The following is a 22289-nucleotide window of genomic DNA, read 5'->3' on the forward strand; positions in this document are numbered from 1 at the left end:
GTCCAGCACGACTTTGGTCACAGAAACAGGAAAATATGAGAGCCACGAACACAGAAATAAGCCGCCCAGCGCCTTTCTGGGGAACGCGACAGCAACCACGGCCTGTGCTCCTCTTAGACAGGAAACCGCAGGCACCTCCGACGCCGAGGCAGCGCAGGAGGAGGAATGAGTCTCCGCAAAGGGTTAGGAAGGGCGGCCTGCGCGACACCGGACGGTCACCGAGAGAGGCACCAGGCGGCGCTGAGCTGTTCACGCTCCTTTACGTCTCGCCCTAAACTCTGCATCACTTTTTTGGCCTATCGTATTTAGAAAGCAGACTGTCGGTACGTTGCATTATTTTAGAAAGTTACATTTTTATAGAAAAAAAAAATACTACGTTGACTTTAGATTCCATTATCCCTGCCAACGCACCAACTGTCCCGAGAGGCGAGAAGGGCGCCCGGGAAGGTAATTCCACGCAGGGGTGCACGTCCCGCTAACACAGACCTAGAACACGGCCATGAGCGGAAGGGCAGGCCCACGGGATGGGTGAGAGGCCAATGGTCCAACATCAAGGACACTGTGGCCTCTCGTCAAAATCCGCGGACACGCGTCCTTCCAGAGCTCGCGGGCAGGGGAGCTGGGCGTGGGCACCCAGCCAGCACCACGTGAGACCTGCGTGGCTGAGTTCCCTGGAGATCGCCTCTCAGGAGTCATGCATTTGTCTGATTACCATTCCTTAGTGGGGGCTCACGGAAAGATGAAGTGGGTGACAACACTCTCGGGCGGGGGACTAGGCCCTGGGACCTGATGAGGCCTCGTCCATCCCTGTCCGAGCATGGAGTCGACACAGGCGTCACCACCCTCCCGAGAGGCCCAGGAGAGAGGTCAGCCCAGAGGGGAGGAAGGAAGTGCCCACTGGCAAGCCACCCCTCATCTCTTGGCCACCCCAACAACAGGCTGCGGCCAATACCTGCAAAATGAACAGCATTGCAATCCGGGTGGTTTTACTGCCGTGTTCTGGCAGGAAGGAGGTGGGCTGGATGAGCCTGGCTTACACTCCCTAGAGATGGGGGGGGGGGGCGGTTCAGGCCTCTTACAAGCAGGACCTGGGGGCTCACAGCAGGTACGGGGAGCCTGGAGCCTGGAGCCTTCACCAGACCCGTGGCTGGGTCTGGAGGCAGCTGATTTGAAAACCAGGCAGCTGGGCCAAGGTTTGCACTCCCACAGAGCAGCTACAACGAAGCCATGTTATTACCAAGTCCCGGGAAACGCTCTGCGGCCTCGGGGCGCGGGGCTAAGCGTGGCCGGCTTCCTTTGCATCCGATAAAGCTCACACGTGCCACCTGCAGCCGGGGTGTTTCTAAGGAGAGAGACCAGCGGGGACCGTGTCCAGACTCGATCCACCAAGTGTTCACTGCCTCCTCCTCCGAGTGGGTTCGCACAGCACTTTCGTATCTGCTCCCTAATTCACCCCAAGTTCCTGAAAGGGGCTCGGGCTGCACTGCAGGTCAACACGCAGGTGACTTGTGCAGCGGGAGCCCTGGGCGGCCAGCACTGACGGGGCCAAATGCTGTTTGAGCAGAGACAGTGGCTTTTGAAAATGACCGATAAGGCTGGACCAAGGAGGAGACCTCTGCAAAGTCGAACATCTTACTTCCCTGTGACTTATCACCTGGAAACACTCAGCCCGCAGCGCACATTCCGTGAGTCCTTTTCCAAAGACTGCACCTGATGACGTAAAATCCCTGCTGGAAGTCAAAATACTATCCCATGCAAACGAAGATCCTTTACAGAAACAGCCCCCACCGGCTAGAAATAGGGTCACGTAGGAACCCATCTATTGAAAAGGTTTAGAAGGCACTGAAGACCTTATTGGGGACAAAAACTGCTGCTTCGTAGACATTTCCCACCACTGCTCCCAGCGCGCCATGTGGGCGGAGCGTGGATGGTGAAGTCCGCACACCTGTGCTCCAGCGGGCGAGTCACTTCCCTCCAGGCCTTCGTTTCCTTGTCTACAAAGCGCATGAAACCACCGAGGGGCATTGTCAGAATCAACGAAGTCGTGTGACAAAGGGCCCAGTGCATGGCGACCGGTTACTATCACTTCCCTCTTCCTCCGGACTTCGCTGACACGAGTATCTGCATTTCTGGGCTCTTCACCTACCAGCCTCAAAACTAAAGCAACATTAAGAATATTAGCATTTACTATTTTAACATTTATTAAAGGATAAATGACCCCGGGGGTCTGAAGAATGAAACAATCTCTTCAGTTAAAAAAAAAAAAAAGCCAAATTTTAATCACTTAATTTCAGTGCAAAATGTTTCAGAATCTAAAATGTACTGTTAAAAGCATCTGCCAATAGGTGGCGCTGTTTACACACTTCTTAAATGGTTTTAAATGAAACAGATAACATCCTTTCATTCATTCAGCGAATATTTATTGAGCAGCTACTGTGAGCCAGGCCCTGTGCAAAGTGCTAGAGATGCAAGAATGGTAAGTGATGCAGCTTCTGCCTCCCAGAGCCCCAGAGGGCGAGGGCGAGGGTGTGGGTGTGGGGAGTGGGGAAGGGGTTCCAGTTCCGCACAGAGTGAATGGACTGCTCCAAAGCCACCTGACCGGCCCCTGGCTCGGCCCCGAGGGCCAGGGCGGCTTCCCAGCGGAAGAGGCACCCTGCCGGGACCGGGAGGACAAGCCGGAGCTCCTCCACACATCCCCGACACCCTCTCCCGACAAATTCCCAGACACACATAGAGGGTGTCCCCCAAAATGCATGCACACACTTTAACAGCTGGTCTGTTAAATGAAGAGGAAATGTAGTTTAATAAACACTGCCTTATAATTATTCAAAGTTGTGTATACATATTTGGGGGACGCCCTGCACATGTATGTCACTCAGGAGAAAGTGCTAGAAAGTTTAATTCATTAAGCTATGCATTTGTTTGTGTTTTTTTCTTTTTCTTTTTGGTATCTGTATTTTATAATAAAGATTTTTCTAAATATGCTATCTTCTTACTTAGGTTTGCATTTCTTCAATTAAGACTTGAGTTTGCCCATCTTTTCATTAGTTGGTATTTGTATGTCTCAGAGAGAACCGTCCAAACCCTTTACCCATTTTTCTGCTGAGCTGTTATCCTTTTTCTCACTGGTTTGTGCCGAGTCCTTTGGAAATGAGGGAAACTGGCCCTTTCCAGTTGCACGTGTCACTAGTGTCTGTTGAGAGAATGGATCTTTGTGTGCAGATCCTTTCCTTCACCACCACGCTTTGCACTGTGTTCTGCGCAGAGCAGGTGCTCAGGAAGTGAGGCAGTGCTGTGGAGCTGAGTGAGGAAGGTGACAGAAATGTCCAGAACTTCTGATTCCTCCCTTCCCCCGTGGGGGTGGAGGGGTGAGGGCTGAAACAGGAGTTGGAAGATTCCAAATGTCCCAACGAGGAGATGGGCCTCAAGACTGGGGAGTGGAGCTAGTGCACACGGCAGCACCCACTCTTTGGGAGAGGAAAGTAGTAACTGCAGCTACCATTTACCGAGGGCCAACAGTAGCAAGCTCCATGCTAAGGGTTCCACGTCCAGGATCATGTTAATCCTTACGACAGGCCCGGGAGGCAGTGCTGTTTTTTTAAAAAAATATATTTTATTGATTTTTACAGAGAGGAAGGGAGAGGGATAGAGAGTTAGAAACATCAATGAGAGAGAATCATTGATCAGATGCCTCCTGCACACCCCCTATTGGGGATGTGCCCGCAACCAAGGTACATGCCCTTGACCGGAATCGAACCTGGGACCCTTCAGTCCGCAGGCCGACGCTCTATCCACTGAGCCAAACCGGTTAGGGCAAGCAGTGCTGTTGTTGCTGGCGCCGAGGAAAAAAGCACAGAGACTGAGGATTCTGTCCACAGCCCCACAGAAAGTGCCGGGCTGGGAGTGACACGGCTACGGCTGTATCGCCTGTCCGTTTAACCTGTTCTATTATTGACTGGGGTGAAAATATACACTCAACAAATGTTTACTGAATCCCTACTATGTGCCAGGCAGTGTTCTGGAGGGTGGGCTGGTCAAACTGGATTAGAAAAACCTTGTTGGCAACTGAGCGTGAAACTACAGTGCATTTGCCTAGAAAAATGATGCCCCACATCTAAAATAACGGTGGAAGAGTATATTTACTGACACAAAGACCTAGTCAGAGAGCAAATAAAAAAGAGGGCTTCAAACATATGCTAAAGAGTATAATTTTTGTCAAAATTATATGCTACACCCCAGAAACAAAACCAGATGGAAATGTAATAAAATGTTAAGCTATGAGTTCTCTTAAGTGGGCGAGATTATAGGTAATTTCCATTCCCTCTTTTTTTTTTAAACATCTGGGTTTCCTAAAACACAAGTTACTTATGAAATAAATAAGTTTCCTCAAAAACAAACAAACAAAACAAACCCCCACACACACACACACACCACACACCAAAAAACAAAAACAAAATAATTGAAAAACAAACAAACAAACAAACAAAAAGCCTTGCTGGGGAAAAGTGAGAGCTGGCGTTGAGAGGCGTGGCTCCCAGGGCACAGGGATGACGAGGAGTCAGCAGGTGGCTGGAAGCCTTGGTGGGGGACTGGGAGTGAGGCTGCACCGCCAGTGACGCTAAAGCACAAATCTCAGGGCCTCCATGTGTCGCTCAGGATGGAGCTCAGAGTGTCCAGCCTAGTGGCCTGGACCTTGCAGTCTGGATAACACGGCCGGTACAGGTGCACAGGTTGTGCAAGGCCAAAGGGCATATAGGGGACCACTTACACACGTAGCTATCTTTGTTATTATTTAAATATTTTTATTGATTTTTAGAGAGAGAGGAAGGGAAAGAGAGAAATATCTATGGGAGAGCAAAAACATCGATCAGCTGCCTCCTACACGCCCCCTCCTGGGGATCGAGCCTGAAACCCCGGGCATGTGCCCTTGACCGGGAATTGAATGGCAACCTTTCCGTGTAGCGACAACACCCAACCATCTGAGCCACACCAGGCAGGGCAACATGTTCATTATTTTGAAGTTTTTTCCATATATGTTGACTCCGAAGAAGGACAGCTTATATGTTTGTGACAACAAGGTTTCTAGCAGATGGTTGAAACATTTCTTACAATCAAACCATTAGAATAACTTTTTGATGGAAACAAAGTATTTTTTTTTAAAGTTGCTATGTCTCATTCCCGGCAGAATTATAAAGGGGGAACCAGTTTTATAATTGAAACAATTTATCAGTCTAACATCTAACATAAATTGTGCATTCTAAATAGTAACTTCTTCTGTCTGAAATAAAACACTTAAAAAAAAATCCTATTGGATTAGTATACTGGCTACATTAGATAGTCCAGGTTGTTCATCAAGATGTTACTGTCGATTCCCTATTTAAATTTAATAAGCACTTCACTGTGACATGAATCACTATATAATTGTTAGTATTTATTGCCATCAATAATATATAAGGAAAATATTACATTGCTATATATTGCTATTGTTTTTCTGGAAGTTTTGTCAGTGCAAAGATTAAGTGCTGTTAAACTTTTGTGGCTTGTTACTACCAAGTATTATAAAAACGTTAAACATGCCGAAAATGGTTTGGCTCAGTGGATAGAGTGTCAGCCTGCAGACTGAAGGGTCCCAGGTTCGATTCCGGTCAAGGGCATGTACATTGGTTGCGGGCACATCCCCAATGGGGGAGTGTGCAGGAGGCGGCTGATCGATGTTTCTCTCTCACCGATGTTTCTAACTCTCTATCCCTCTCTCTTCCTCTCTGTAAAAAATCAATAAAATATATTAAAAAAACACACCAAAAACCATTAAACATCCTATATAATAAAAGCCTAATATGCTAAGTGTCCGGTTGTCCGTTCATCCAATCAAAGCATAATATGCTAATGATATGCTAAGGCCTCTCAACCACTCGCTATGACGTGCACTGACCACCAGGGGGCAGACGCTCCAACCTGTAGGTTAGCTTGTGGCCCATCAGTACTGAGCAAGATGGGCCAGACACGCCCTGGAGCCCTCCCGTGTCCCTTCCTAGCCCCGATCCTGCACTGGTGGGGTCCCTTGGCCTGTGCCCTCTCGCAATCTGGGCTGAGGTACCCTCCTCTCCCCGAGTGCACGAATTTCGTGCATCGGGCCTCTAGTTCTAAGATAAAAGTCTACAATGTCACATGGAACACTGTCAAATTCAGTGCCCATTTCCAAAGAAAATGAGAAACAGGAGCAAGAAGACTGACACTATCATAAACCATAGAGTGGCTATGAGAGCAAAATGGAACGACTTTAAAATGAATTACATCTTAGAAAATGTGAATGTTGAGATCTCAAGAACACTATTATTTTAGGTTCAACAGTAAGATTTGCACAATTGATATGGACTGGCTTTTCACTTGCTGTAATCATTGTTATTGAGAACTATTTATGCTTAATGTGCAAAAAAGCCTCCTTTTTCTTGAGTAAGAGGAGCCTTTTTCTAATTTTCGCAAAAGTGTCACATGTGCTAATGACAGCTTGCATATGGCGTGTGGTGACTGCGAGCTTTACAGCAACTGACCAGTGACTGACACCAGTTGAAGCAGCGCCCGTGAATGACTGGTTTGTCCTACAGATCAGGGCAGACCCAGATTCTCCTTCTGAGAGCATCACCTCACCCGCCTGCATTCTGATGAGTGGTCCTGGATCATCAGACCTGCAGACCAGCTCATTCCCCCCTCTCCCCCCTCCCACCCCCGCTTTTTTTTAAAAGATATACAGTCTTCCAGCCGCCCTAGTGCTGAGGACCAGGCTAAAGCTGAGTTTTGAGCTTTTACTATATGTGACCTATTTTCTTTTGCTTCGTTTTCTGTTGTCAAAGCCTGGCTTAACGGACTGGCACCCTAAGCCCAATGTCAAGGTATCTTGGTTTCTTTTTTTAAAAAAGTTCACCCATGTCCCTCTTCCCCCCTCTGACAACCATCAGCTTGTTCTCTCTACGGGTCTGTTTCTGTTTTGTTTTGCTTATTCATTTTCTTGTGTGTTGTGTTTTTTTTAGATGCTGAATACAAGTGAAATCATACAGTAGTTGTCTTTCTCGGTCTGATATAGTTCCCTGAACTCAGACCGGCTCATTCTAACGTGACATTAACGGCCGTGGGAACCGCGAGGATTTACCACACTTGATTCCCACCTAACCACTTAGATTTCGTGGCCTCCTACCCATCACTCACTAGTACTTGCCCGTGGTTCTGGGATGCGGTCTCACTTTTGAAAAGAATGTCCTGTTGGTTACTGCCGGCAGCAAGACATACTGGAGAGGGCACGGGCGCTGGAGGGAAAGAGGGGTCTGGGTTTGTACATCGGCTCTGCCGCTGACCGTCTCCGGGCCTCGGCGCCTCCCTCTGCGAAGCAGGTATTTTATATCTAATGCCCTTGAGTCTTACAAATTTATAAGAAACAGCAGGAAAACACCCAGCCCGGGGCATGGCCCTCCGAGCATGGCGTCCTCCTGGCAGCCGCTACAGTGAGACCTATGTGGAGCGGAGGTTCTACCGGGACAGGGAATTGTTTTTAAATGGACACATTCGGTTGCTTACATTATTTTGAGAACATGACTAGTAAATTTACTCAGACCCTCATTTCCAAATCAAAATGTCCTACTGTGGCATTTATTATTTTTTGAAGAAAAAAAAAATCCCTTTTAAAATACCTTTTATGGAAATATTTACCCAGCATATTCACCAAAGCCATAGGATTTAAAAGATAAAACTGATCTGGAGTTTGCACAAGGCAGATTCCTTTTGGAAATTCTTAATGAAATGCAGATGTGCAGAGTAGGGGCCAAGTTTTCAACAGCTGCCAAATCTGGACCTCTCAGGTCAACTTGCAGCGCACCCGGAACTCAGAGGCGCCCACAGGCCACTGTGTGCCTGCCGGACTCGCCCTCGGTTGCCATTGTAACCACTTGGCCTTATTTCCAGGGTATTATCACCCAATTAACATAATCTTCTGATAAGAAGCACTAATAGTCTTCATTAGAAGACAGAACCCATGCCCGTGGTTTCCAGAGACTGTTAATCGGCCATGAACTTGACCTGCTGAGGATGTGAGAAGTGCTCGCTTCTCTGCTGCAGAAGGTATCTCTCAGAGATGAAGTGGGAAGCGGGTGAAGCTGCCTTTACAGGACTGAATCGGGACGGATCTACACACTTGGAATTTTTACAGACTGTGGGTTGGAGCTGATGGCTTGATGACTAAGCTTTTTCCTTACATGAGCACTCGCAAAAACAAAAAGAGTTTTTTTTGCCTCTGAAGCTGAAATTCCTCCCTAAACCTTGCTCAACAGAGAGAATAAAAATAAAGCACCATGTTTAAAAAGGCAGAGCAAAGTACATGAGGTCGATATACACAGAGAAAGGGATCTCATCTACACGATACATTCTTCAACATGAAGAGCCATTAACATGCCCAAAATGAGCTCTCACTCACAAAATGTTTCCATTCGTTTCATAGATATTTGTCCTAATCCATTATACACTAACCTCAAAGGAAAATTCGAAATGAGGAGTAATCGCATTTCCTGAAACCAGTAAACAAGACAAATCAGACTGCTCTGGCCTTCGCTCAGTATTGCAGACGGTTCCTAACAAGTCATGAAAGTACAACTCCTCACACCCCCCCCCCCCCGCCCCGGCCTGAGAAAACACTGCTTCCGCAGTGCGCTCACACCCCCCCTCCGGGTGTGCTAAGGGGCACAGAGCGGACCAGCCCCCCAATTCCATGAGCTGGTGGTATCAGCTTCTCAGGAACGGCGGGGAGTCCCCGGTTCCTTCCACCCGGACAGGAACCGCCGCAGCCTGAGCGGCGCCACCGTGACCTCGGGAGCGGCCTCGGCGCCCTCGAGGGCCCTGGCTCGGGTGCGCGGTCGGGGTCTCTGCTCATCTCTGGGGGAGACAGGGACCCAGCGGACTCGGGGCCCCCGTACCTTTCGCTGTTCTTTTTGCCGCTCGAAGAGCTGCTGGTGGAGCCCGTGCGGTTGCGGTTGCCTTTGGAGTCCCCGTAGCTTTCCCTTCGGCCGCCGGGGGACACGCGTTCCGAAGAGCTGGTCCTCTTGATGGTGCTGAGGGGAGGTGCAGAGGACAGTGAGAGCCGTACCGGGTGACCTTCTCTGCGGCCGAGTATGAAAGTACGCGCCCAGGACACCCATTCCCACGTGGATGTGTGAGGGACAGATCGCTTCCCACGTCCCGGCTATAGAGATCAAAACCCACTTTTCTGAACGTGACCTGGACTCTGCCTCTGCTCACTGTTTTGTAACCTTGGCCATGAGTGGCGTTCAAAGGCTCAGAGGAAACTGAAAGGAAGAACCCCACAGCACCCGGTGAGGGGACCCCAGGGCATAACGGGAGGCCACCTGTCCCGGAGCAGCTTCGGATTAGCCCCGGGTGCTCAGCTCGCGGACTCTGCCCCGGGGACACTGGGCCATGTCCCAGACGTTTCTGGTTGTCAGCGCAGGGGAGGGGGGGGGGCCCGGGACGCTGCGCAACACTGGACCGTGTCCAGGACAGCCCCCAACAAAGGCTGTGCCGGCCCCAAACGTCCATGGTGCGGATACTGAAGAGTCTGGTCGGAAGGCACACGTGGGACCAGCACGAACCGATGCCACAGGCCGTGACGGGAACGCCCCCCCCCCCCCCCCCCCCCCCGTGCTAACGCCGGTGCTTAGAGGTGGTGCCCACGGAAGCACTAACTTCCTTCTGGAAAACCGAGGACTGAGTGGAGGCGGGGTAGTTAGGTGTGAGCAGACTTTTTGACAAGTAAGAAAAGGGAAACTGACATACTAGGGGATGGTTAGACAGATGGGCCAAACAGCTGGAGCAGTTTACAGCCAGCTAGTAAACCGCCAGATCTTATCTTCCCCGGCCAAGGGCACGGGGGCAAATGGCTCCGCCTCTCTTTTCTCACCGGAACGTGAAGAGCTTAAGTCACGTGGTCAGGGAGGGAGATACCAGAGACCCAGTTAGTGCCCTCTGTGCCAGCCAAACCCAAGGACGGATTAAGTCAGGGGAACAAATAACAACAAACCCAACTAGTACCAAGCAAATCCAGAACACAGGGAAAGCGGACCAGAATGCGGCCCGGTCCCTCTGCGCCGTTCACTTGGGCACATCCGCACAGTAAGGAGCACACCTGGGAAGCTGAGGGACATTCTGCCGAGACCCTCCCAGGGACCTCCCCTGGATCCCCACCTTCGGAAAGTAGTAAGAACCCTCCAACTAAAGGACTCCAGGCAGGCTCTCTGGAGCGTGCCCACGCCCCCCCCCCTTTCTCTCCTAAACTCCAAGGGTCCCACAAGGTTTGCAGCCAGGGGAGCAGCGGGCAGCGGCGGCTCGTCCCCCGCTAACGCCCTGAACCTGGCCCCGGCCCCTTTCTCTGCCTCTCCCGTGAGCTGGCGGCAGCCCGTGAGGCTCCCTTCTCGCCCACGGCGTTCCCAGAGCCAGAGCAGCCGCCGCGTCTCTGTCCTGTCGCCCTTCTCTCCTAGGCCCTCCTGTTCCACGGTTGTTCCCAGATTTAATAAACGTCCTCTCAAAACCACCCGGGCTCGTGTGAAATCTTTCCTGTACGAAGTCAAGAAGCCACATGCTGCCGGCCAGGGCAGCCCACGTGGGGCCGGGTCCCTTTCTGGTGACGGAGTGGTTGGAAACGGGGGGAATGTGTGGGGAAGACGCCTGAAGACTGAATTCCTGGGAGATAAGGGGCTTTAACGAGCTGAAATGACACAGTGGGGAAGAGCCTGCACACAGGTAACCCACAGGCACGTCCCAGACTCAGGAACGCACAGGCGGGGGTACCCAGGGCCAGGCAGGGGCGCGCGCTGACGGCTCTGTTCTTGGGTCATGTGACTGTGACCCTGTGGAGTTTTAAAATCACCACCACCGGCCATACATTTCTTGAGGTCTTATCTCATTTATCACTCTTGTATACTTTTTGGCACTGAAGCTTGAAATATTTATTACAGGAAAGGGTGAAATAGTGACTAGTACCTGGGAGCCCCATGCTTTGACCCTGTCACAGGAAGAGACACGAGCACCTGCTCTAGAAGAACGAGGGCGGAGAGGGGAGGCTGGCGGGGCAGGCCCAGGACTGGGGCTGCGGGAAGAAGTGGACTTGGGGGGAGTCAGGTCTGGCACATGTGGAGGTGCATGTGGGGGCGGGAGGGCGTCATGATGCCAGCCTGTGACCACGCGGTGCCCAGGGTGGGCACTGAACCCCAGCCCTGGGGGAAACCACCCAAGGCGCTGAGGAGAATCCAGGTCAGAGTCACGTTTCAGCTGTGGGCTGAGCAACTGCCCAGGAGCCCGAGGCGCAGAGACACCCAGGGGCAGGGAAGGCGGGAGCAAGGAGAGTGAGGCCAGCCAGAAAATGCGGCAGGACCGGTGAGGGACTGGGCGCTGCGGGAGGGAGGAGAGAGGACCCAGAAGTCTGCGTGGCTCAGGCTGCACAGCTCCAGGGGAGGGTGGGCGACCGCCAGACCGTCCGCTGGGCTGAGCTGCGCTGTCCTCGCTCCTCCGGCGGCCCCTCCTCGGCTCCGCTCTGTCCATCCTCCCTGCGGGCACCGTGCAGCCCGCCTCCCTTCGTGACTTCCATCCCTCCGAGAGGAGCCTCAGCATGTTTTTAAAAACCGCGCCGTGTACCGGCGTTTGAGAACCCTCCCCTCTCTGCGTGAGCCAACAGAACTGAAAGGAGCCCAGCGCGGTCTGAGTGCCCTGCACCGCCCGCCGCGGGCGGAGGAAGCTCTGAAGGCGCAGCCAGCACCTCCCCGCCGAGCAGAGGGGTGGGCGGGCCTCAGGCCCACGGGAATTTTTAGAACGCGCAATTTGGGGACAGGGAAATTACAGATCTTAGGGAGAGCATGACATTTCTGAAATGTGGGGACTGACATCTTAAAATTATAGAAACCTTTGTGCTTCAAGTTCAAGATCTTTCAATGAGGAAAAGCACAAGCTGACGTGACGTCAGGGGTCATTCCGTGCCCATCATCCCGTAGGAGGCTCTTAGGCCCCGGGAGGCAGGGAGGCAGGGAGGCAGCCTCCGCGGGGTCCCTGTGGGAGTTCACGGCAAGTTCACAGCAATTTAAAGGGAGGCGGGGGGAGAAATGGTGATGGAAGGAGACTTGACTTGGGGTGGTGAGCACACAGTATAATATACAGACGATGGATTATAGAATCGTACACCTGACACCTATAGAGCTGTATTAACTAAAGTCACCTCAATAAATTCGATAAAAACAAAGGAAGAGACCGACAGCACCGTGGGCCGTCGGTCAGGTTGGCGGCAGAGTCCCCTGCTCGCTGGCTGTCGCTGCTGTGCGGACCGCGCCTCTCAGGGGCGTGGGAACAGGCTGGCTCCCTGCAAGCCCTGGTGGCAGTACCGATGAGTGGGGGGACCTTGACCTTGGACAGGTTCCTGAAACTCTAGTCTCAGCTTCCTCACCCAAAAGAGTAAAATAAAAAATTCAACCTCTCAATGGGATGAAATGCCCTGAAAAATGCCTGGAGAACAGATGCTCGTTGGGCAAATCTGCGCCTCCCATCCCTGCCCCTGGCCCTGTCACAGATGGGCTGTCTCTCGATTTGCAAAGAGGAGAAAGTGCTGACGGCTCCTCAGGTCCCTCCCAGCTCAAATGGTCTGTGAGGAGCCTTTGAACAAAGAAGATGCTGGGGGAAAATAAGTAAATAAAGGCCTGTATAAAAAACACCCTTAAAGAGCGGAAACCCCAATTTTCTGGTAATTAACACTCAACCTGGTGGCTGGAGGCATTAACAGGAATATTAATGATGGAAACCAGAGCGGCAGCAACAAGTGATGTACACTGTGTGGCCAGATTATTGTGATCTCTGAACGCGTAATAATCCGACCACTCAGTATATTTGTATCTCAAATAGGTACCAAAAGTATTCTAGACTTTTGCTGGAGATCAACCACCTATTTGCCCTGAGCTTTCTATCAGCCAGTGCAAAGGGGAAAACTGATCAGGTGCACGATTTATAGTATCTTTGATATCAAATAAATGAGGTACTCAAGAGAAAGAAGTACACTGAGTGGCCAGATTATTACACATTCAGAGATCATAATCTGTGTGCATTAAGGACCCTGCCTTTTACCTGTCACCTAATTAAACCTCACAAAGCCCCTGCAGAATCATCACTACCCCATTTCACAGGTGAGGGGACAGATTCGGGCACAGAGCCACCCGCTGCAGGTCCTTCACCCCCTGCTCTCTCCCCCGAGCCCCCCTCGTGACGCCCTGCGGTCCATGAGAGCCTAGCACAGGGGCTGAGGACCTGCTGAGTTACATCATCTGAGACCAGATGAACAGGAGGCACTGGCGAAGATCTCTCAGCTACCGTCTAACAGGGAGCTGAGCCCGGACGGTGTGCCTCAGTGGTTGAGTCTTGGCCTATGAACCAGGAGGTCAAGGTTCAACTCCCAGTCAGGGCACATGCTGGGTTATGGGCTCGGTCCCCAGTAGGGGGCGTGAAGGAGGCAGCCAATCAATGATTCTCTCTCATCATCGATGTTTCTATTGCTCTCTGAAATCTAGCTATCATCTATCTATCCATCCATCCATCTCCATTTTAAAAAGGGAGCTGAGGTTACTGGAGAGGCAGCCAGGGTTACCAAGTACAGCTGAGTGGCCCTCACCTGGGTGGTACCTTCTCAGTTGCCTGCACCGAGGAGACTCACAGACCCGTTCAACCTACGCATAAGGGCGCAGAAACAAAGCGGAATAAACGTGAGTGCCATCATCAGGGCTGGAGAAATAGCTCGGTGAGCTTCCATAAATTACAGAACTCACACCACACGCTGGAATGGAAAAACACGCGGTTTGCATATATAGATGTGGATATAATCCATCACGACTCTTTCTGCATACTTGTCCTTCACACATTTGCATTAAAATGCAAAGCTTTTATTTTTTTAGCCTACCACTGTTGTATGCATGGAAGAAACAAGACATTTTCTTGTGAGAGCCAAGAGCTCTTATGAATGCAAGGATTTACTCGGACCCAGAGTGAAGGACAGAAAATAAAGCTGGAAGACAAGACATTTGCAGGAACCAGGGCGGCCAGAGGGAGTAATCCTGTCTCCTCACTAGGAGGCGCCTCTGTAAGTAGCCGGCGGGACCATCAAAGAGGCTGTGTTCCCTCTGGACAGCAAGCGGGAAGAATGCCCTTTATTCCGAGTCGCAGGAGTGCTGGCTTGAGACACAGGCGTCTTTTTAGTGCCTACGGCACGTAAAGGCTTTCTGGTGCCGAGATACGCAGATGCCATCCTTTCTTCTTTTTCCAATATAAACACCGAAGTTCTGAAAAGATAACAGCTCTCCAGACTTCACACTTCTAGATGCCTTCAGTGGTTTTTGCCAACCTAATGAAATTTCCGCCAGGGAAGTTGGTGACCAGAAACAAGTGGCAATCTTCTTTCTTATGATCAGATAACTCTAAACATAATAAGCTATCATGATGTCTTTTTGTGTGCGTGTGTGACTCAGAACTGGGAACTGGTTTTACAAACTTTTGCAAAATGACCCACATTTTTCATAGTAGAAAAGCCAGAAACCTGACAGGTAGCTATTATGCAAGACCAGAGGTTCTCTGACGGTGTCATGGCAGCCGCGACACTAACCCTGGATTGAAAGGATCATCCACTCAGCAAACCTTTACTAGGCATCCGCCTTATCCTGGGCGCCGTGCTGAGCACTGGGGAGTCCACGTGGGGCCACAACATGACTTTTGTCCTATAAAGTCTGAGCAATGCCCTAGCCCAGTGGTCGGCAAACTCATTAGTCAACAGAGCCAAATATCAACGTACAACTATTGAAATTTCTTTTGAGAGCCAAAATTTTTAAACTTAAACTTCTTCTAACGCCACTTCTTCAAAATAGACTCGCCCAGGCCGTGGTGTTTTGTGGAAGAGCCACACTCAAGGGGCCAAAGAGCCGCATGTGGCTCGCGAGCCGCAGTTTGCCAACCACGGCCCTAGCCAGTTTGGCTCAGTGGACAGAGTGTCGGCGTGCAGACAGAAGGGTCCTGGGTTCAATTCCGGACAAGACAACATGCTTGGGTTGTGGGCTCGAATCAATAAAAAACATATTTAAAAAAAAAAAAAAGCCCAACAAAAAGAAAAAAAAAGCCTGAGCTAAATCTGACAGCCTGAGGTCACTCCTCCAATGACTGAGAACAGCTCTATCTCTCACTGTCTAAAGACATAACTTTGTGGCAAAAATCAAGTGATTTCCTAAGAAGGCTGGTGGTCTTGCCCTAGCCGGTTTGGCTCTGTGGATAGAACATCGATCGGTCTGTGGATTGGTAGATCCTGGGTTTGATTCCGGTCAAGGGCACGTGCCTCGGTTGCAGGCTCAATCCCTGACACTGGTTGGGTTGCATGCGGGAGGCAACCAATCGATGATGTCTCACATCGATGTTTCTCTCTCTGTCTCTCCCTCTCCCTTCCACTCTCTCTAAAAAAATCAATGCAAAAATATCCTCTGGTGAGGATTAACAACGACAACTACAACAAAGAGAAGGCTGGTGTTCTTGGAGAATCCACAGATGAAAGGAAGTGTGTGGGGGTTTTTCTGCCAACGGTAGCCAACTACCTGAGCCCAGAGAGGAGACGGGCTCACGCCTGATAAAGGGCAGGAGCCGAGTGGCCTTCCTCTGCTGACAGGAGAATATCTCCATCTCTATTCTGCTGCCGAGAACAGACTCAGAGCACGAATTTAACGCCTACATTTCAATGCACCTCAATGATAAAAGTAACATTAGAAGTGAACATTTAAAAACAAACTAAAAGCAGATTTTGTTTCTCTGTTCTTCAAGTCGTGCACGGCCCGTGTCTGGCTTTGGTGCATCTATAAACGATGCATCTCTAACAAGTGCGACCACCTCTCCTCAGGGCCGTCAGCTGCCTGTCTGGAAGCAAGCCCTTGACCGTCCTGCCTTCCGCCCCGAGCAGAGTGGTTTTAAAAGAATGCTCTCTGTCTGCACCAGCTTTGTTCTCTCCATCTCTCCTCTCACCGCGCCGCCCCATTGTAAAACCCCGCTTAGGAGTGGGAAGAACGAGTGATGGTCTGCGCTGAACCCGTGGAAGTGTTCCTCCATTGTCAGCTCCAGCACTCCCACTGAGCAAGGTATGACCTACACCATCTTCCCGGATTCTCCGCCTTTTTTCCTTTGACTGATGGAAACAAAGCTTTTCCCAAGGAGGCCAAATCCAGCCCCCCCGTCCAAGTCTTAATTGACAACACAAAGCACAACCACTGGGTCCTGGACAATTTCCAGGGGATTTTGTTCTTTAGCGCTAGGCTGAGCCCCGAGGAAAGAAAATAAACAGACCCATCCGCACACCACAGATGCTCCAACCCGGTTAATTTGGAACTCTGATGACAGGAAAATTTCTACATGGTTGTAAACATATTTGAAGTGCTTGGAAGTTGTTTTAAATCCTAATATTTATAATGCCCGTCTTTTTTTTTTTTTCCCCCCTTTGTTTCCAAAATTCTCTCCTCATGAGAGACTGTAAGAACTTTACAAACATGGAGTAACCATCAGACGCTACTGTTTGGGTTTCCAACTTCCCAACTATGGGAACGCACATCCACAGAAGCCAGTAAAAGCCAGAGAAAAAACGTAAGTGAATCCCTACACTCTACACAGAAACCAAGCGTCTTGGACACTCAATCTTAGAAAACTATGCATTTCTAATTGGCAGCTAGATAATAACTTATACTTTTATTTTTAAGCTCTGAAAATAATTTATTTTAAGTTCCAAGTATATAAAAGAGGCATAAATTATAAAATTATATTTTCTTCAAGAAAAAAGGGAATCTCATTTCCCCCCATTAACTATGTGCTCCTTAAAAAAGTCAACCTAAAGATTAAACAACTCACTTTTAAACAACCAATGGGTCAAAGAAGACATTAGTATAGAATTTAGGAAATATCTGCAGACAAATAGAAATAAAAAACAAAACATACTAAAACTTATGGGATGCGAAAAAGCAGTATTAAGAGGGAAATTTATAGCCATAAACACTTACATTAAAAAGAAAAAGGATCTCAAATCAACAACCTAATTTTAAGCTACAAGCGATTAGGAATAGAAAAACACAAAAGTTAGCAAAAGTAAGGAGCTAATAAGGAGTACAGCAGAGATAAATAAAATAGAGAATAGAAAAACAAAAACAAAAAAAATCAGTGAAATTAAGAATTTTTTTTAAAAAGTTCAACAAACTTGACAAATCCTCAGCTTGACTAAGAAAAAGAGAGAAGACACAACTAAAATTAGAAGTAAAAGTTATCACAGAAAGAAGGACTATAAGAGACCACTGTGAACAAATATATGCCAACAAACTGATAACCTAGAGGAAATGGATAAATTCTTCAATACATGCAACCTACTGAGGCTGAATCATAAACAAATAAAAATTCTGAACACATCTATGATTGGACGGACATTGAAGCAGTAATCAAAACTCTCCCAACAAAGTAAAGCCCAGGGCCAGATGGCCTCACTAGAGAATTCTACCAAATATTTAAAGAGGAATTAATACCAATCCTCTCCAAACTCTTCCAAAGAATTGAAGGGCGGGGGGGGGGGGGGGGTGAGGGGGGAAGAGGAGGAGGGGGAACACTTCCAATTTCATTCTATGAGGGCAGCATTATTCTGATACCAAAACCTGACAAAGACACAACAAGAAATACTACACCGATTGATATTCCTGATGAACATTGATGCAAAAATCCTCAACAAAATGAGACCAAACTGAATTGAATAGTACATTAAAATAATTATATATACCATGACCAAGTGGGACTCACATTTGGAAAGCAAGGATTGGCATATGAAAAGCAATCAATGTAATACACAGCATTAACAGAATGAAGGACAAATAACAAATGTTTGTCTTGATTGATGCAGAAAAAGTACTTGACAAAATTCAACATCCTTTCATATTAAAAATACTCGACAAGCTAGAATAGAAGGAAAATACCATAACATAGTAAAAGCAATCTGTGAGAAGCCCACAGCTCACATCATATTCAGTATTGAAAGACTAAAAGCTTTTCTTCTGAGGACAGGAACAAAGCAAGGATACCCGCTGTCCCCACTACTACTCAACACAGTCCTGGAGGTCCTACCAGTGCAATTAGACAAGAAAAATAAATAAAAGAGATCTAAATTAGAAAGGAAGACATAAAATTACCTGTTTGCAGAGAACATAATCTTACATGTGAAAAACACTAAAGATTCCACACACAAAAATTTAAAACTAATAAACAATTTCAGCAAAGTTACAGATAGAAAAATTGACACACAAAAATCAGTTGCATGTCTATACACTAACAACAGCTAATCCAAAAAAAGGAAATTAAGAAAACAATATTTGTTATAGCATCAAAAAGAATAAAATACTTACGAAAAATTTAACCAAGGAGGCGAAAGACTTGTACAAAAAAACTACATGGGAGGAGATAGAAGAGGGTAAAGGGGGGTTAAATGGTGATGGAAAGAGACTAGGAGTGGTGAACACACAACTCAATATACAGATGATGTATTATAGCATTGTATACCTTAAACCTATATAATTTTATTAACCAATGTCACCCTAATAAATTCAATTAAAAATAAACGACAAAATATTGCTAAAAAAATTGAAAGATGATAAATGGAAGCACATCCTATATTCATGGATTGGAACTCTTACTACTGTTAAGATGTCTATCCTACCCAAAGTAATCTATAGAGTCAGTATAATCCCTACCAAAATCTCAATGGCATTTTTTTGGTAAAAACAGAAAAAAAATTGTAAAATTCATAAGAAATCTCAGGGGACTCCAAACAGCCAAAATAAACTTGAAAAGGAACAAAGTTAGAGGCCTCACACTTCCTGACTTCAAAATATACTACAAAATAACAGTAATCAAATTGCTGTGGTATCTTTATGGGCATAAAGACAGATAATACAGACCAATGGAATAGAACAGAGAGCTCAGAAATGAACCATTGTGCATACGGCCAAATGACTTTTGGCAAAGATGGCAGGACTATACAACAGGGAAAGGACATTCTTTTGAACAAATGGTACATGGAAAATTGGATATCTACATGCAAAAGAATAAAGGTGGACTGTAACGTTAAGGTTGTGGTAACCTGAATTTTGCCATGTGCCAAGTGTAGACCTGGGAACAGCATTTTCTTTTTTACCTGGGTTATACCCCCATTGTTTTTTTTTCCAAAAGAGAATTGTAAGTAAAAATACAAGACGGTACAGTGTAGTTTTAGCTAATGGGTTTTTCAAAGGTACTATGATTAAATTTTACAGGGATGTGGAATATAGCACAGGGAATAGAGTCAATAACATTGTAATATTATGTATGGAACCAGCTGGGTATTGGGCTTATCAGGGGAACATTTCGTAAACTGTATAAAGGCCTAACTGCTAGGCTGTACACCTGAAACTAATATAAAATAATACAGAATGTCAACTGTAATTGAAAAAATAAATAAATAGCAAAAAAAGTGATTAAATTTTAAAAAGCAGAATAATAAATCTATATGGTTTCTGTTATGGCAACACACCAAATATTATACTTTTACAAGCTTTAATCAGAGGAGTAATTGTAAAGTGTCATATAAGAACAGAAATACATTTAAAAGATAGCCTTTTTAAAAAAAATATTTTTTTTAATAGATTTCAGAGAGGAAGGGAGAGGGAGAGAGATAGAAACATCAATGATGAGAAAGAATCACTGATTAGCTGCCTCTTGCACGCCCCCTCCTGGAGATTGAGCCCGCCCTTGACCGGAATAGAACCTGGGACCCTTCAGTCCACAGACCCACATTCTATCCACTGAGCCAAACAACTAGGGCAGGAATACATATTTAAACACCTGAGATGGCTCTGCTTTTAGACTTCCTGTCAGTCACTTTGTGCCTACCTTTTGGTTATTGCCGGCATAGCAGTTTCTTTCCTGGTCCCGGAGGGGGACGGCAGAGAGCCACTAGGTTTCTTTGGTAACACGGTGCCGTTGTTGACGGTGGTTCTTAAAGGCAAGGTCTGCACCAGGGGTCTTGCTGTAAGACAAGCAGAAAAGGAAATCAGATCGTGCCCCGGGTCAAGGTACCTCTTTAAGATACGCAGAAAGGAACCGATGTTTACCGATGCTAGCAAAAATGAACCGAGGTGCACAGGCAACTCAATGGGGATTTTTAACCAGCGGTGCTGGAACACAGCACCTCGACACCAACCTCACACCTTATCCAGAAACGAACTCAAAATGGACCACAGAGCTAAGGGTAAAATGCAAAGCTATACAACTTCTAGATGAAAACATGGGAGAGATGTGACCTGGGTTTGGAGATGACTTTTTTGTTTGTTTGTTTAGATACAACACCAAATGGGCAATTCACTAAAAAAAAATTAGTAGCCTGGACTTCATTAACATTATAAAAATTTTCCCTCTGTGAAAGACATTGTGAAGAGGATAAAAAGAGAAGTCACAGCCTGGGAGAAAATATTTGCAAATCACATAGCTGATAAAGGATTTGTACACAGAATATTAAAAAAAACCACAAACCTCTAAAAATTTAACAGTAAGCAAACAAACAGCCCATTAAAAAAAAAAAGGCAAAAGATCTGAACAGACCCCTCACCAAAGAAGATGCACAGATGGCAAATAAGCATATGAAAAGATGCTTAGCATCTTTTGTCAGTAGGGAAATGCAAATTAAAACAATAATGAGATATCTCTATACACCTATTAGGATGGCTAAACTCCAAAAACAGACAAAACACCAACTGCTGGTCAGGACACAGAGCCACAGGAACTCCCGCCTTGCTGGTGGGACGCAAAAGTGCAGTCACCGTGGAAGACAGTTTGGCAGCTGCTGTATATGGTTTTACCATACAATACCTTGAGTGACACGAGGTATTTACCCAATGATTGGAAAACTTGTGTCTATATAAACCTGCATTTAATATTGATACCAGCTTTACTCATAACTGTCAACAACCAGAAGCAACCAAGATATCCTTCAACTGGTGAGTGGATAAACAAACTCTGGTATGTCCATACAATGGACTATGACTCGGCAAAAAGGGCAATGAACCCATCCACAGGACAACATGGATGAGCCCTATTTCTATGTTGCTAAGTGAAAGGAGCCAGTCTGAAAGGCTACGACTGCAGCCTCACATGACATTCTATAAAAGGCAAACCTACGGGGACAAAGACCAGCTCGGAGGCTGCCAGAGTTTAGCGGTGGTGGCGGTGGGGGGAGGGGTTGACCAGGCAGAGCATCAGAGACTTTCTAGGGTGGTCAAACTATTCTGAAGACTACCGTGGTGGTGAAAGGCGACGCTATGGGTTTGGGTTTGTCAAAACCTGGAGTGAACTTGAATGTATGCAAATAAAATCAATTAGGAGATGGGGGAACCTCAGGATGGGATGCAGATTGGGACAAAAGAATCTAACTTACTACAAAGATATGTTCCAGCCTCAGGGATGGGAGTGGAGAGGAAAGGTGCTGACAAGTGATTGTGGAAGTGAGTGGAGGTTGTAAGATTACAGAAGGAACTGCACGGAGTCCTGGATTCTGCTTAGTCAAGTTGCTCCCCATGGGGGCACAACTCTGAAACCACTGTACATAAACACTGGATTGAACAACTGAGCAAACGCATGGAGGATGGTTGGAGGCAGGCTTCTCGCTGTAAAGGGTGGTAAAGACCAGCAGGGGGCAGGCTGGAAGGAACAGGTGGTGATGGGGCAGACGAGGAGACGTGGGATGAAGCCACGTCTAGCTGGATAGAGCTACAGATACAAAATCGTAGACACGTGTGTGTTCACAGGCTAGTATCAACACATGGATTTCCCAGCTCTGTCTGCTGAGAGCCGAAAGCAGGGACACCCAGTGCCCAAACCTTGGTTTCTAATATCATTCTACAAAAGACAGTCAAAGGGGGGCGGGAGCCAACAGAAAGCTCCTGACGGCCAAAGCTGGAACAATTTGAGCAACGAAATAAAGCTGCATTGGATGGTAGCCCCAAGTTTAACATAAATGCCCTGAGTCCACACTGGTGCACATAAGTGACTGAGGAAACGGCTGAATGGGGAGAAGAGGTAAATGCCCCCCGTGTCTTGGCCTGGCTATCTAGACTGGAGGCTCCGGGCAGTGGCACCTGTGAGACCCCCCCCACCCAGGAGGTAGTCAACATGTGTTTGTGGACCAGGCTGCATTAAATTCCCGT

The 22289-nt window shown here is 47.6% G+C and overlaps 1 protein-coding gene across 2 annotated transcripts in view; it reads right to left on the reverse strand.

The window, feature by feature from the left end:
• The window catches only part of EML1 (EMAP like 1), a 149243-nt gene that overhangs the window by 32237 nt on the left and 94717 nt on the right, over positions 1-22289 (reverse strand). For both annotated transcript variants that reach the window (XM_079769026.1, XM_079769027.1), the window contains exons 3-4: positions 19981-20116; positions 8958-9092 (exon numbers count right to left, since the gene is read on the reverse strand). In XM_079769026.1, coding sequence (XP_079625152.1) covers positions 8958-9092; positions 19981-20116 — 271 coding nt within the window. The remainder of the gene's footprint in view (positions 1-8957; positions 9093-19980; positions 20117-22289) is intronic.

This window comes from Cnephaeus nilssonii (genome assembly GCF_951640355.1).
Source record: "Cnephaeus nilssonii genome assembly, chromosome: 4".
Lineage (NCBI taxonomy): Eukaryota > Metazoa > Chordata > Mammalia > Chiroptera > Vespertilionidae > Cnephaeus > Cnephaeus nilssonii.